The following is a 14,820-nucleotide window of genomic DNA, read 5'->3' on the forward strand; positions in this document are numbered from 1 at the left end:
AAAGTTAGTAAATATGGTACTGATATTTTGAGTGACATTAAATTAAAAGTAAAAGAGTTTCCACGTACATTTCGTTACTACAATGTAGTTTCTATAAATACATCATTTCACAAGTAGATCTATAGAAAAATTTATAGCATACATTATAGATTATGCTACTCGAGCGATAGTGTTAAAAACGTATTTTTCTAACAAGAGCGATAAGACGAACAGTTTTCATTTACAAGCTTTTCATTGAGAAAAATAATTAAACTATATAATATTTTGAAATGTAACTAAGAAACTATTTAATGATTGTACCTTAAAAAATAATTAATTTCTATGAAATCTGATTTTAACAACGATTCGTTTAAATTGTTTTCGAAATATTGAACGAAATACTGTACACATCTTAAGAATTAAAACAATAAAAATTAAAGTTCAAAAAATAAAAAACAAAATGCTGATTATTTGCTTATATCGATCCCCTAGCTTTTTATTATGCAAATGTACGAGCAGAAGATCTTGTACTTTGCTATTGAGAAATACTTTGACGAAATAGTTGAACACATGTTATAATATCAAACTAATGATCTAACTCGGTCGATTAATTTTTCTACACTTTTTTCCTCATAGTCAGAGAACGATTAAAAGAAAACGCGACATTATATATGAAATTGGTAATGTTATACAATGTAAAACATGTTTTAATGATAAAAATTAAGGTATATTGAAAATTAGTCACCGAATAAAATATTCATAAAAAGTTTCACAATTTTAATAGTAAATTCTAACGTAAAATTTAGAAAATAAAATTCAAGGATTTATGTTTATTATTAACAAGCGTTCGAAATAATTCAGTAACTTATCTACCTATCTATAAATGAAAATGACATTAGGTTTGGGCATGAATTAAAAAATGTAAAAAGATCAACTTCATGTTAAATCTTAGTTTTATTATATTTCGTTAAATAGTTGTTTTTTAAGCATAAATTTTTACGTGTTAAATTTATAACTTTATTAATTAACCATAATAGCATTCAAGAACTTTACCATAAGTTTACCATAAGTTCTTACCAAGAACTTTGCAATGAAATAATATGTACGTTTAGTAATTATTACTAAATTGGTCTTTACATTAGTTTAGAAAAATTTCACAAACTTTTCCATTTATAGTAAAATTCTGTTTTAAGTTATCAACATTCAAATTGATTGGATTATACTCTGTGATAAAGATAGTAATATAATATCATTACATACCTATTTCTATAATATGAATATTTTTCGATTTGTCAGCTAAAGCAGTCAATTCCTGAAAGAAAATATAGTTTTCAAATAATAAAATCGTTAATAGAAATGCTCTGTTATAATAATTGTCAATTAATGCATAGCTGAAATGTCCTCCAGCTTTTAGAATTCGCAATTAAGTGAATGAATTTATGGATTATTCGAGAATAATATCAGGTGACTATGCACCTTGATGGAAAAAATTGTTCAACTATGGATGGTAAAATATGAAATATCTATACAAGTAATTTGAAAGATGTAGTAACTACAAAAGGAAAACCTTGCAAGTTGACAGAATTTTCATGAGATCGATTATTTGGATCTTCTAGAATATAGATCAAAATAATCTAAAATAACCGGTTTCTAAATTACGTTTTATAACGAAACCAACAGTGACTTGCACGTCAATAATTTCTTGTTCAATCGAGCATGCGTATTGCGTGATCAAAAATGCACTTGTAGCAAGCACATAATAGATGGCGGTAAACGACCAAGTAGGCGTCAGTCCGTTCTTGTCTTTTGGACGTAAGAAATCGATCGAGCGGTATATAAGACAGTTAACATTCCCTGAAGAGAAAATTCATTACTCGTTACATTCCTTTGCAACGCGAATTTTAAAAAAGTGCAAAATAACAATGGCACCAATTGGTAAGTCAATCTTGTAAGATAAATCCGGTATTGCGTAATGTCTTTTCTCGTTTATTTTGTGACCGATCTTACCCCTGCTTTATTAGTGTCTCGGCATGTTGCAAAGATATTCTCAGGCGCTTGCGACAGTTTCACCAGGTGTTTCACTAGACCTAGACCAAGTCCGCGGTTGCAACCAGTAATCAAAATCGATTTCATTTTTGCTCACAATTTCTTTTTTGGGAATTTTAGTTGTGCGGTAACGCGTGTAGTTCTTAAACAATCTTATCGTATACTGTAAAACACGAGTGTCATCGGGGTGACGTCACGTGGCCGTGATCGGCCGGTAATAGTCATGGCGACGTTAATGTTGCTTGGGAGGTTTATCTCATTCCGCTTTGCTCATGCCAAATTGCTCAAGTCCCCATGGTCCAAATGTAATGCGTTCCCTTATGGCGGAATCGCGATGGCTTGCATGTGTTGTGAGTTCCAAAATTCTATAACATTTAAATACAAACACAATTTAAATTGCTGACATACATAAAATTTATGTTTCACGCATTTGACAACCGGTCGTTACAACAGTGAGGTTAAATGTGCGAGAATTACATTCATCAAATTCTGCCGTTTTTCTTTTTTTTCTTTTTTTTCTTTTTTTTTTTTTTGTAAAACTGATTGACGTACGATCCATAAGACATGCTCGTTTGTGGGGTTGTCTCCATAAAGTATATTTTTGACTCTATGGTAACAAAAATATTACATAACCTCATTCACATGGTCGTTACTTTTGTATTGTTCGAATGTTTACATTTAAAGAAATTTATTTATCATTGCATGTATGTTTTTTACAGCTGATCAAAAATTCACGTATGATCTGCTTGTCATTGGTGGTGGATCAGGTGGTTTGGCAGCAGCCAAAGAAGCTGTAACTCTAGGTGCAAAGGTTGCAGTTCTTGATTTTGTGACACCATCTCCACAAGGTACTACTTGGGGTTTAGGTGGTACTTGTGTAAATGTTGGTTGTATACCAAAGAAATTGATGCACCAAGCTGCATTATTAGGAGAAGCTATTGAGGTATGTTTTTACTTGTAGATCATTTGTTCTTAAAGATTAAAAACACCTTGTACAATAAAATATAATGTTTTTAGGAAGCGTCAGCTTACGGTTGGAAAGTACCAGATCCACCAACTATCAAAATTGATTGGGAAGCATTAAAGAATGCAGTACAAAATCATGTAAAGTCTGTGAATTGGGTCACACGTGTTGAACTTAGAACAAAGTTAGTATCATTTATTTTTACATACAACTTCATGTTTTGATTGTTAGTTTTTATTTTTGACGTTTTTTATTTTTATTGCAGAGAAGTTGAATATATCAATGCACTTGGCTATTTTAAAGACAATCATACAGTATGTGGAATAATGAAAAATGGACAAGAAAAAGTGTTCACAGCTCAGAATATTTTGATTGCTGTAGGTGGCAGACCAAGATATCCTGATATTCCTGGTGCTTTAGAATATGGTATAAGCAGTGATGATATCTTTAGCTTGGAGAAAGCTCCAGGAAAAACACTCATTATTGGTGCTGGATGTATCCTTTTTTCACAAAAATTATTAGTAATAATATTTTAAGATATTGTATTACTATATATGTAATTTTCTATGATACCACATAATATTCTCTAGCTTTATAGATAGAGATCAGAAAAATACTTGAACTGTATTCACTTGTTTGTAACAATATTCAAAAACAATATTTAATTTTTATAAAATCTTTTACTAAATTTTAAAAACAAAAATTACAAAGATTCTTTCACAGATTTGTACATAAAATGTTCGATATTTTAATTCCATTAAGTGATGGTGTATTGGCAACAGTATAATCAGTATATACTTGCTACTTCATTACTGATTATATTTATCTATATTAGTATTTGTAGGCATTAATAATGGTTAAAAATATATGCATGCATGTAATATCTCCTTAAAATTGTTTTTTTCTAAAACGAAGTCTAACATAAAAAATTTCATCTTAATTTTCATTTTATTCTTGCAGGAGGAATTACTTGCTTTTCGATTATACCATGATTTCGGATGCATTTTGCATACCTATGAAGTTTCACAGAACTTATTACACAGTATTCATACCATATTGCTTTGGTGTGGTTACTATATGTCCTTAAGATTGATAAACCTGTATTCAAATATTTTATGTGCTATTTAATATTCTTTAATAAGTAAATAGATATTGGTTTGGAGTGTGCTGGTTTTTTGAATGGTTTAGGTTACGATACAACTGTAATGGTACGTTCAGTTGTTTTACGAGGATTTGACCGACAAATGGCAACTACTATTGCGCAAGAAATGGAAAACCGTGGTGTTCGCTTTATTTACCTTGCTAAGGCATCAAAAATTGAGAAGCAAAGCAATGGTCAACTTCTTGTACATTGGGTTGATGAAGTACGTTTTCAAAGGTTTTAATAAGTGAACGCAATTTACGTTTTGTTTGCTTAACAATAAACATTGCTTTTTTTTAGGATGGAAAAACACATCAAGATACTTATGATACTGTTCTTTTTGCTATTGGTCGCAAACCAGTTACAGAAGAACTGAAACCTGAAAATATTGGCCTTGAGCTCGTTTCTAAAACTGCAAAAATAGACGCAGTAAATGAACAGACAAATATTCCAAATGTATATGCAGTTGGTGATGTGCTTCATGTGAGTTTTATTTTTAATTTTCTTATTTTAATTCCTCAAAGGAAGGTTTTTCTTTAATTTATTGATATTTGTGCATAACCTTTTGTTGTGGTTTATTGTTATTAAATATGTCTGCTTGCTTTTAATTCTAAGAAAAATATTACGAAATAGCATAACTAAGCATATATGTATAACTCTCATTGTTCAATTTTAGAAAAAACCAGAGTTAACACCTGTTGCTATACATGCTGGTAGATTATTAGCGAGAAGGTTATTCGGAAATTCGACGGAACAAATGGATTATGCGAACGTAGCAACTACAGTATTTAGCCCTCTAGAATATGGATGTGTTGGTCTAGGCGAAGAGGCAGCAATCGCCATTCATGGGGAGGCTAATATAGAAGTTTATCATGCATATTATAAACCAACGGAATTCTTCATACCACAAAAAGATGTTTCCCAATGTTATTTAAAAGTTATTGCTCTTCGAGGTGGCGATCAAAAAGTGCTTGGTATGCATTTCATTGGTCCTCATGCCGGTGAAATTATTCAAGGTTTTGCTGCTGCTCTTAAGTACGTAATTGTTTAATTCTAAAAATAATATTATTTTTCATTGTTATTATTTATTATATCATTTTCTTATTTTCCTAGGTGCAATTTAACATTCCCAAAATTGAAAGAAACAGTAGGTATTCACCCCACAGTGGCAGAGGAATTTACACGTGTATCTATAACTAAACGTTCTGGACTTGATCCTAAACCACAGAGTTGTTGCAGTTAAAGTATGCACAATATAAGGCTTGTTGTATTGCTGATATTTGTGAATATTTTTAAGTATGATCGTATTGATTATTCACACTGGAATTTATTTTCCGTGCGGAACTCCTATAAACGGGAAAAATTGTTTACTAAAGACAAGTAGGACAATTTTTAAGATATTGCAGTATTTTCGACAAGAAATTGTAGAGCAGTGTTCGATGTATCGCATCGTGCAAGAGATTTACTTCCTTTAGAATGCGGTTAATTAATGTGAATCTTACGTATGTTGTATTTATAAGTCCTTTTTATAAATATACTTTTTCCAAGCATCAATATCTGTATACACTTGAAGAAAAATAAATGAAACTAGAAATATGCATTATTAGTCTTCCTTCTATCTGTTACAATTCACCTTCGAATTTTGCGAGGTTGTAAGTCTCGATTACGCAAATTGCAGCAACCTTTAGGCGTATTTGTTTCAAATTATTGAGAACAAATCTGCTCGAATAGGTTATTGTCCGAATCTTAATATGCCATCTTTTTCGAGAAAAAGAGTTTCCGATGTGATCATTTTTTTGTTCGATACCGAACGGTTAACACTTTCGATGATATCTTGATATTTTGTATTTAAACACCGTATTTTACACCGAATAGCAATTTTCAGTTTCTAAATATAAGTATGTTTTTGAAACTTTAGAATAATGTTTTCTTGAAAAAGAATATACATACATATGACCTATAATTATTCAATAGGTGTATGATTCATTGTTAAAAATATACCTTATCTTCTACATGAGCGATAGTAAAACAAATAATTACTAATATAATGTGTACTTTAAAATATAGAATGGAATATTTACGGATTTTCAATATGTGTGTATCACTGAAAACCAATATGTTTTTTAATAAAACGTTTGGTTAAATAAATCTACATATAAGTGTATACATATATATACTTAACTAAGTAATTAGAACACAAAATCGTATTCAATTATTATTATAAAAATTTTACTTGTGACTGTTTTGTAACTAGAGTAAAATATAACAATTTTCTGTTTGAAAATATTGAAAAGCAAAAAGGAAAATTTTTAATATTCATTCATATAAAGTGCACACTGAAAACTTATAAATGTTAGTTAATACATACATATTATCAGAGCAGCAGAATATTGTGATAAAGCTAAAAATTAGCTATAATTTCGTATACTTTAGACTATATAAATTGTATTGTACAGGGTGTAAAAAAATTAATGGTCACGGCTTCAGGGGGTGAATCTACACCCTTGGATCGGTAGATATTGTAGACATTGTAGATACAACATCAATAAATATAGTATCCCAGGGCAATTTTTTTTTAGCGATCCCATTTTGCCCCACCTTCCCTTAAATTAATAATGTGCATTCTTGTATATAAACACACGTCTTAATGGTACGGTTACTAAGGCTGAACTGAATTGCTTTTTAACCCTTTCGCGACGGCGGAACTAGGCATCAGTACACCACTAACGGACTGGTCGTCGTGCCATTATTGCACACCATGTGTCTCGCGTTTTTCGAGCTCCCAGTGTGTCCGTGTAAAATCTTCGAGGATTTCGTTGGAACAGCAGAGGACTTGAGGATGTATTGGATAAAGGGAATGTTGTTGAGGCCTTGCTCTGTATTTTAAAATAAATCCAGTAATAAATCTTCACTTTGAGTTGTTGAGGCGACGCGCTTACAATTAGCCGGATATAACCGGCGCTAGACAGTGTGAAGCATTTAGCGGATGCCGGATATAACCGGCGCTAGTCGCGAATGGGTTAATACGAGGTATTTTAAAATACATACAAATAAGTAATGTTTCTTCTTCCTAGCATTCCTATTTTATTTCCTGGGTTGTTCATGCTCCTCTTTTTTTAAAATATCCGGAACACCGCATCGTGGAGACGCCATTAACTGCAACATAAGCATGTTTAAATAAGAATGTTAAACTCATTACTTACACTCCCGTTCATAAGTATTAGGACACTTGTTGAATTCGAAACAAAACTGAAAAGTCATTACAAAATTATTAACGTCCTGAACAAAATGAATTAATCTGGAATTTCACAGTACAACGAGTACATACGAGCAAACTTCTAAAAGTTAATCTATTTCCATTTAAGGTGCCGTCATAAAAATAAGATCCGAATAGTGTGTCACTTGATTATGCCACACCAAACTCTGTCACGAAATCGAGTTTGAAAATAAGTTTCGTTGAAGGTCGTTGAAATTATCTTGGCAACCACTTTCATATGGTATAAAAAGATAGATCAATTTGGATAAAATTTGTAGTATCGCGAAAACCATTACAAATTTGAAAAATCTGTTCGAGTTAACGTATTGTCTATAAAAAATTATGAAACTTTGTCCCTTTCTATTTTTTTCACAAATCTACCACTTGCGAGAAAAGAAACTAATAGCGTAAATAAATTCCCCGTATATCTTTACTGGTATATGATATCAACTTTGTCAAAAAAGTGTAATTTAAATCATACTCGCGATATTTTCTCTATGAACATAATAGGTGCCCTAATATGTACTTATGAAAGGCAGTGTAATTGATTATATCGATAAATAGGTTGCAATTATTTAACAATCAAACTGAAGTTCGTGAATGTTAATATTAAATATTGCGCAATTCTAAAGACAAACCCTGTCAACAAGGTAATTTATTTTCTGTACGAATAGAAAGTTTAAAAAAATTTGGATATTGTTCAAAATTTATAATTCTATTATATTTAGAAGAAGTTAGAAATTTCTTCAGCAATCAAAGTTTTTATAGAAAAAGGATAGATTATCGGTACTATTGTGTTATTTAGTTTTCTATTTCGCGTGAAACGTTGTAAGCGGATTTCAGATACAAACTTCAAGTATACCTCAAGTGTCGCATTATCCAGTTGTCCAGTAATTACAATATTGCCAAATTTTTGCAAAGTTTTCACGGCCTCTGTTATAGCGTTTTCCGTGTACAATGCGGCTGAATCGGTGTGACCACCCTCCAGGTATCCATACTTCTCCATAAAATTCATCTGTAAAATTATCCGCAAAGTTTTGCGCATTATAATATAAATTCTTAAAAGCAAATATCAAAGAAAAAAGTGGGTGCATACTCAGAATGCTTACAAATTACACGAACACTTTTTACCTTAAATTCTAAATGAATCGCGTGTCAATTTATAGCAAACTTTGATAAATGTAATAATGCTTGTAAAAAATTATTTTCAAAATTAAAAGCTTCTTGAGTAAAATAGAAAGAAGAATTGTTCACAGGACGAAGGTTTCCATAGGTTCATTTGTTCGAAAGAATTTTTAAGTTCATTTTTGAATTCAAGATTTTTCAACTTTTTAAAAATTTATTTACGTGATAAAACTGCGATGAAACTCTTACTATTGTCACGAGTACATTTGCACGACAATTTTTGATCAGCATCGTTCTACGAATTAATTGGCAAATTCTTGCTCGTTCGTGCAAGAAGACTCTGTACGTTAATGTTAAGTATTCTGCAAAATGCATACTTATATCCCTGACTATTTTCTGATCTTTCAGAAATCTCTTGCGGCAACAATCGAAAACTTAGTATTTCTTAAAAAACTGAAGGAATTTTTATAATTTTGGCAAAATTTCAAGTATAGTTGGGGCCACGATATAGCGAGGTCGTAAATGAAACTCTCAAGAATCGGCATCGATTGATGTTGCGGCACTCAAGGCCGTGTGTTGCAGTCTGTTTGAGGGTTCCAACAATAAACGAATGGTAGCATATGATTTGGTACTTCAAGTAGAAAATGGTATTTCATTTACAAATGGAAAATATGTTAATATTAAGCTACACAATCCTTTTGCATTTTCTATCTGCATATAACACGAGCAGGTAAATGAAGATGTTAAAGACCTTAATAAGACCTTTACTTGTAACCGTACTTCCAAAAGCGGCTTTTCCCAGAAGAAAAAAATCCTAAATTGTCCTAGCTGAACTCAATTTTCAGTAAATATATTAGAATCAGTTTGACTTTCGCTGGATACAAGAATTCTTTGTACGGTCCTGACCATGGTTTCAAGTACTTATCTGCTCGTATTTCTGTCAATTTCGGGGTCCCGGCAGCTAAAACATGTTTACTTTGACGCCTAACCGATTTTACGACCTCGCTATATCGTGGCCCCGACTATACTTTTTATGAAAATTATAGATATTTTAATATGTAACAGACAGCAATACCAAATAATAATTCAAAAATAGTAATGAAGGAATATGGTTATTATTATAAATAACGAGACGTGAGTAGGGTTGCGCTAAGTACCCTCACGGTATTAGCACGATCTTTATTGAAATGGACTGTCGGCGTTGGAGGTCCGTGCCTGACTGGCCTCCTCCCGCCTCGCTTCGTCTTACTAACTTTTAGCTATCTGTTAATCGTACCTGATTGGTTAACCCGTCGCATCGGTGTTAACCAATCAGGTAATTTCTCTCCAAGTCGCTGCGTGTCCCTTGCGCCCCTGGCGCGCTTTTTCAGGAATCGCAGTGCGACTTGGCGGGGGAGGTTTTTCCCCTGACGTCACTTGGCGGGCAGCTGAGTTTCCTCCAGGTCAAGTACTCGTGACCTGCCGGTTCGGGCCTCTGGGCCTCGTACGGCTGACCTTTCGGAAACCCTTGGTTTATGATGCGGCAATTTGCTATTGAGGCCGTCGGAGAAAGTTTCTACGCGGACATGCATTGTCGAATTTTTAGAAATTAAATAAGCTAAAAACGGTTTCCTCAAAAATAGCCTTTCAAGCGCGCACGTCATAAACCGTGCTGGTAGTCTGCTCGCCAAATGTTTTCCGCTGTAGCTGGTCGCTACAGTAACACCAACCAAACGCATTAACATTTATAACAATTAAAGAATAGAATACCTTCAAAGATATTAGACTTTATTAAATAATGTCTTTATTGACAAATGTTTAAGCTAATTGCAAAATATTTTGGCGGTGAATACTTGTATCTATGAGCAGACTAAATTAGCCAGGTATACAGGTCGACTAACTAAAGCTGAAGATTCCGTGAGGAGTTAGGGTCAGGAAGTGGGAGATGTAAAACTTGTTACGTTCTTGCTGTTAATCAGCCAATTGCGATAGGGTAAGGCAATCATAAGAAATATCGATGACATATCGATTATTATCGACAGTTTCCGCTGTGGAAAACAATCGGTGCCTTTTTTTACGACTATCGATAGTTTCGATATTTCTGTTTGGCGATTGTGTAGGTATAGTTTATCAATCTGAACTTATATTTTAGATAATAAGGATTGCAAAGTATTACATAATATTGGATAGAAGTTTAACCCTTTCGCTACGGCAGATACCAATCGCAGCCGCAAAATCTTTTGTTTCAGTCGCATCGTTTTAAAATTTGTTTTATTAAATTCAAGCGGAAGTGTGCAAAGAAGAAAAATTCAGTGCTAAGAACCAAACGCCTATAGGCGCCAGTGAAAGGATTAAAAATTAAAGTAAACAAATTTCAATATGCTTATTTGTTTTAATAAAAATCAGTGGCTCCTTTCTTAAACTATATAATGTATATATTTCGAATTTATAAGTTTCTTGTAAATATACAAGAAATAAAATTTATTTGCCGAGCCAAATTTAAAAAAAATTATGATTCTCATCATTCTTTAAAATTTCTTTGAAAACGCATAAAACCATAATCAAATATTAGTATTTTTAATAATTAACTGCAAAGATCTCTTCGAATAACAAGCTTTTTATAGAATTTGATCTACCGGAAATAATGGATAATTATCGATAATTGGGTATCAAGCTATCGGTAACTATCGTTGGTTACTACTATTAATATTTCTCCACTTTGAGGTACACTACTACAGCGTTACCCACTTCCGTACTGCTCGCGCCTAAAATTTTGCTCGTACGAGTGTTTACCGCCCTGAAAAGGGCTTTCGGAGCACCTCAGACATTAAATCCATATCACCTGTTAAGTTTTCTGTAGAAACGGTTTATGGCACGATCGACCGGGAACGGTTATTTTTGAGTTGAGGATTTTCCATATCACCTGTTAGGTTTTCTGTAGAAACGGTTTATGGCACGATCGACCGGGAACGGTTATTTTTGAGTTCAGGATTTTCGTTTATTGCTCATTACCTCCTCCGCGGCTCACTAGAATTGCTTTGCTAGATTTTTAGTAATTTCTATCCCTCGCGCTCAATAGCCTAAGAACATGCTATAAACCACGAATTTCCGAACGGCACGGCAAGCGGACCGTTACATACAGATATGCCGTTCGGAAATTCGTGGTTAGTATTCATCTCGTACCGCGAGTATAATTATTAACGGCAGGGAAAGTATGAAAGGAAGCTGAATGCAAAATATGCAACATTGTTTCTAATAAAATGACTTTTCGTTTCACCTACCGCAGACAACGACGGGGAAGTGGTGTTAATTTTTGGTTGAATCGCTGCTGATTCGCATTGTCCCGCGATAAAAAGAATGCAAAAGATGACACATGACAACTCCATGAATGCGACGATTTAAAGAGACACCACAATTATTTATGTTTATAACTCTGTTAAAAACACTGTCCAGCACTGAACTAACGTTTTCCCTTAAACTGCACAAATGTTCAATTCCTTCACATGTTATAAATTTCTTTTATTGAAGAAGAACACTTAACTTCATTGGTTCAACGACTGTTCAGCACGGCAAAGAGACTTCCACAGATTGATAAGAAAGGTCGATAACGCAATCTGACCTTTGCTGCGACCAATATGGAAGTTCATTAAAGTGGAGGATAAGCGTAACATGTGATGCTTTCTTTTTTATTACGTGAAATAAACAAAGTGTTCCTTACACATACATTATTCCTTGATACATACAGTTGCTCCTGAAAACATTTGAACGTTACATCGTCCCCTTCGTGCCAGGGGCGTGAATGTGTGTTTCGGCCAATTGTGAGAATTCACAACCGAACACGAAAAGTAATGAAATAATTCTGGATATCGACGTTTCTAAATTTTCTTTCAGATATCAGTTTTTGTATCATATTTAAGCGTCACTGTGAAATAAATGTTGATATTCTTGTCCTCATTCTGAATTATAAATCACATTTACAGTTCCTGGTATAATGACAATTGAAGGAAATGAGACTTTGGCGAATAGATTAAGGAAAATGATTTTTACTTTTGGCATTTGTATGCATATGCAAGAAATACATTATTGCAGCTGAAATGTTGCATTTAGGAAAATAAGTAATTTGTTTAGAAAGGTGAGAAATTAATTATCAGAATTATCAGAGTCAACGTGGGGTTCTGGAAGTGCGATTTATAAAATGGAAGATGTTCCTTTGGAATAATTTGATTTTTACAATGATATATGAATATTTCAATGATTGAGCTTATTTCAATTTTTTTAAACATAACAATAGAATTTTGCCGATAAAAGCAGCGAACTCTTTTCCACACCCAATAAATGAATTTCATTCAACGAAGGGAGAAATAGGTGAAGATTTTGTCAAATTGTTATCCGCGGAAGGGATACAAAGATTACGCAATTTTTGTTTATTAAAAATGTTCTGTATACTTATATCCACGTTGCATATGTACATGTTAACACTGCATATGTACAGTGTAGTGAATGAAAAGGCGTTTCTTCTTCTAATTCAACAGAATTAAGTACCGTTATCTCAAAACTCTCAATTACATACTAAATTACACAATATTACATATTATTTCACGTTCAGAATAATCCTTCAATTGGAGTACTAAATTTTTACAGACGCACGATGAAACATCCCGCATGCAATTATTTACTAATTTCACATCGCATGTGTGAAGTTTCAACGACAGAGGTTATTTGAAATGGCGTCAAATACTTCGACATCGTCGTCTTCGGAGGAATCGGTGAATTCTCAAAGTCGGGAAGAAAGCAAGAAAACGGCATCTAGTAAAAAAGAACACGAATCCAATCTTTGTCCATTTGTAAGCGATATATTTAGTTACTTGCAAATTATTTTCTGTTATCATACAGGGTGTCCCATTTGAAGTTCTACGCGCAATTATCTCTCGAATTATTCGTTACTTAAAAAAGTATTTCAAACAGAATTTACTTTGTTTCGAGGGAGGCATTGATCGTAACACATTGTGGTCGGACAAATAACGGGCTCTCCGCCCACTGTTTCTGAAAGTGGCTTGATCAGAAGAGAGTACGTAGGAAAAGAAGAATCACCCAGTTTGGGAATGTTTGGGAATCTGGAGGTCTGGACTTTCTCGCGTAAAGTGGGCCTGGTCGTGAAAATATCGGGGCTCACTTGTCCCTTGGAGACTCCAGGATTTATGGCCCTTCGAGTCCTAGTGACCGAGTGTCGCAGGCAACGCGAAAAGGGACACTATTATCCGTTGGGAACAAAATAGTTGCCTGTGTCGTCGGTTCGCTTTAGACGGTGGATTTTAGAAATTATCTTTATTAAGTTTTTTCTTTTATTTTACACTGTTGGTTTTACGGATATAAACTGCAAGGTCTACACTTCCTTGTTATGCAATACTGACTGTCTCGTCCTTTTTCGAGGCTGCTTTTATATTGGGGTTTTTGGGAGTTGCGGGTGGGGGAATTTAGGAATGCGTTCGTTAGGTAGGGACCAGGAATGTGTAAGGATAATGATCAGGACTCGTTAGGATTGAGGGTTCGATGGTACGGGAGAAGAATTGCAGGGACAATGGTTCGGTAATGAACTTAAGGAGTCGGAACAAAAGAAATGGGTAGAGTGCATCAGTTTGAGGATCTGCCGGAGATAGGACACATTCGGTGGGAAAGTGGAAAACGCGCAGGTACTGTACCTGGGAAAAGGATCGGTATGTATGGGAGTCGAGGGACAAAGGGATGAGGATTCGACACCTGCGACGTAACCACTTGTGAAGCCCTAAATCCGGCTACAGGATTCCCTTAGGTTTGTTCTATTTTACGACTAAACACCATTTAAAAGAACAAGGGTCGCCTTGAAATCTTGGAGGCACGTCCACCTAGATAAGATTTCTGACTATCACAATGTCCCCATCGAAATAAATTAAGTTTCGTTCGAAATCTATTTCTGAATAACGAATTGCGTGCAAAACTTCAAATAGGACACCCTGTATTGAATGTTCTAAAGGACTGTTACTGGGCACTCAAAAAGAAAGTTGGGGTCCGCTTATACCTAGGAACTGTTTACTTTATGGTATCGCAGCGTGTAAGGCGGACACCAGGCACATCCGGTGGAGGTCTTAGTGCCTTTGTTTAAAATAACGCGGAGACATTTTTGTCCTCACTTGATTATTTCCATAGGGTGTTGTTAGAAATAATCCAACAGAACTATTGCACAAAACTTTTGAACTATCTAAACTCATCCAAGCTACTTTAATGCAAATTGAAACTTGACCTTCAATGATAATGCGTATACATTTTACATCTTATTGCCTAAATTATCCAAGT

The 14,820-nt window shown here is 33.9% G+C and overlaps 3 protein-coding genes across 6 annotated transcripts in view; 1 reads left to right on the plus strand and 2 right to left on the minus strand.

Annotated features, from left to right (window-relative positions):
- The window catches only part of LOC108573042 (C-factor), an 8,340-nt gene extending 6,209 nt beyond the window's left edge, over positions 1-2,131 (minus strand). The window contains exons 1-2 of one of the 2 annotated variants that reach the window (XM_017935401.1): positions 1,987-2,131; positions 1,240-1,291 (exon numbers count right to left, since the gene is read on the minus strand). In XM_017935401.1, coding sequence (XP_017790890.1) covers positions 1,240-1,291; positions 1,987-2,112 — 178 coding nt within the window. In that variant the 5' untranslated portion in view covers positions 2,113-2,131. Of the gene's footprint in view, positions 1-1,239; positions 1,292-1,546; positions 1,626-1,986 lie in introns of those variants that run through there. The other variant, XM_017935402.1, reaches the window with a different exon arrangement.
- The window catches only part of LOC108573041 (thioredoxin reductase 1, mitochondrial), a 7,143-nt gene extending 1,469 nt beyond the window's left edge, over positions 1-5,674 (plus strand). The window contains exons 1-8 of one of the 3 annotated variants that reach the window (XM_017935400.1): positions 1,787-1,914; positions 2,745-2,968; positions 3,043-3,173; positions 3,255-3,484; positions 4,139-4,353; positions 4,431-4,613; positions 4,807-5,165; positions 5,244-5,674. In XM_017935400.1, coding sequence (XP_017790889.1) covers positions 1,902-1,914; positions 2,745-2,968; positions 3,043-3,173; positions 3,255-3,484; positions 4,139-4,353; positions 4,431-4,613; positions 4,807-5,165; positions 5,244-5,373 — 1,485 coding nt within the window. In that variant the 5' untranslated portion in view covers positions 1,787-1,901 and the 3' untranslated portion in view covers positions 5,374-5,674. Of the gene's footprint in view, positions 1-1,786; positions 1,915-2,232; positions 2,376-2,744; positions 2,969-3,042; positions 3,174-3,254; positions 3,485-4,138; positions 4,354-4,430; positions 4,614-4,806; positions 5,166-5,243 lie in introns of those variants that run through there. The other 2 variants (XM_017935399.1, XM_017935398.1) reach the window with 2 other exon arrangements.
- On the minus strand, positions 2,315-12,030 carry LOC108573044 (matrix metalloproteinase-2-like). Its single transcript, XM_017935403.1, has 4 exons — positions 11,772-12,030; positions 8,249-8,401; positions 7,179-7,286; positions 2,315-2,390 (listed from the first exon to the last, which is right to left on the minus strand). Exons 1-3 carry the CDS (start codon positions 11,874-11,876, stop codon positions 7,215-7,217), a joined length of 330 nt encoding a protein of 109 aa, XP_017790892.1. The 5' UTR covers positions 11,877-12,030; the 3' UTR covers positions 2,315-2,390; positions 7,179-7,214.
- Positions 12,031-14,820: the final 2,790 nt, after the last annotated feature.

Source organism: Habropoda laboriosa, unplaced genomic scaffold, assembly GCF_001263275.1.
Source record: "Habropoda laboriosa isolate 0110345459 unplaced genomic scaffold, ASM126327v1 scaffold89, whole genome shotgun sequence".
NCBI lineage: Eukaryota > Metazoa > Arthropoda > Insecta > Hymenoptera > Apidae > Habropoda > Habropoda laboriosa.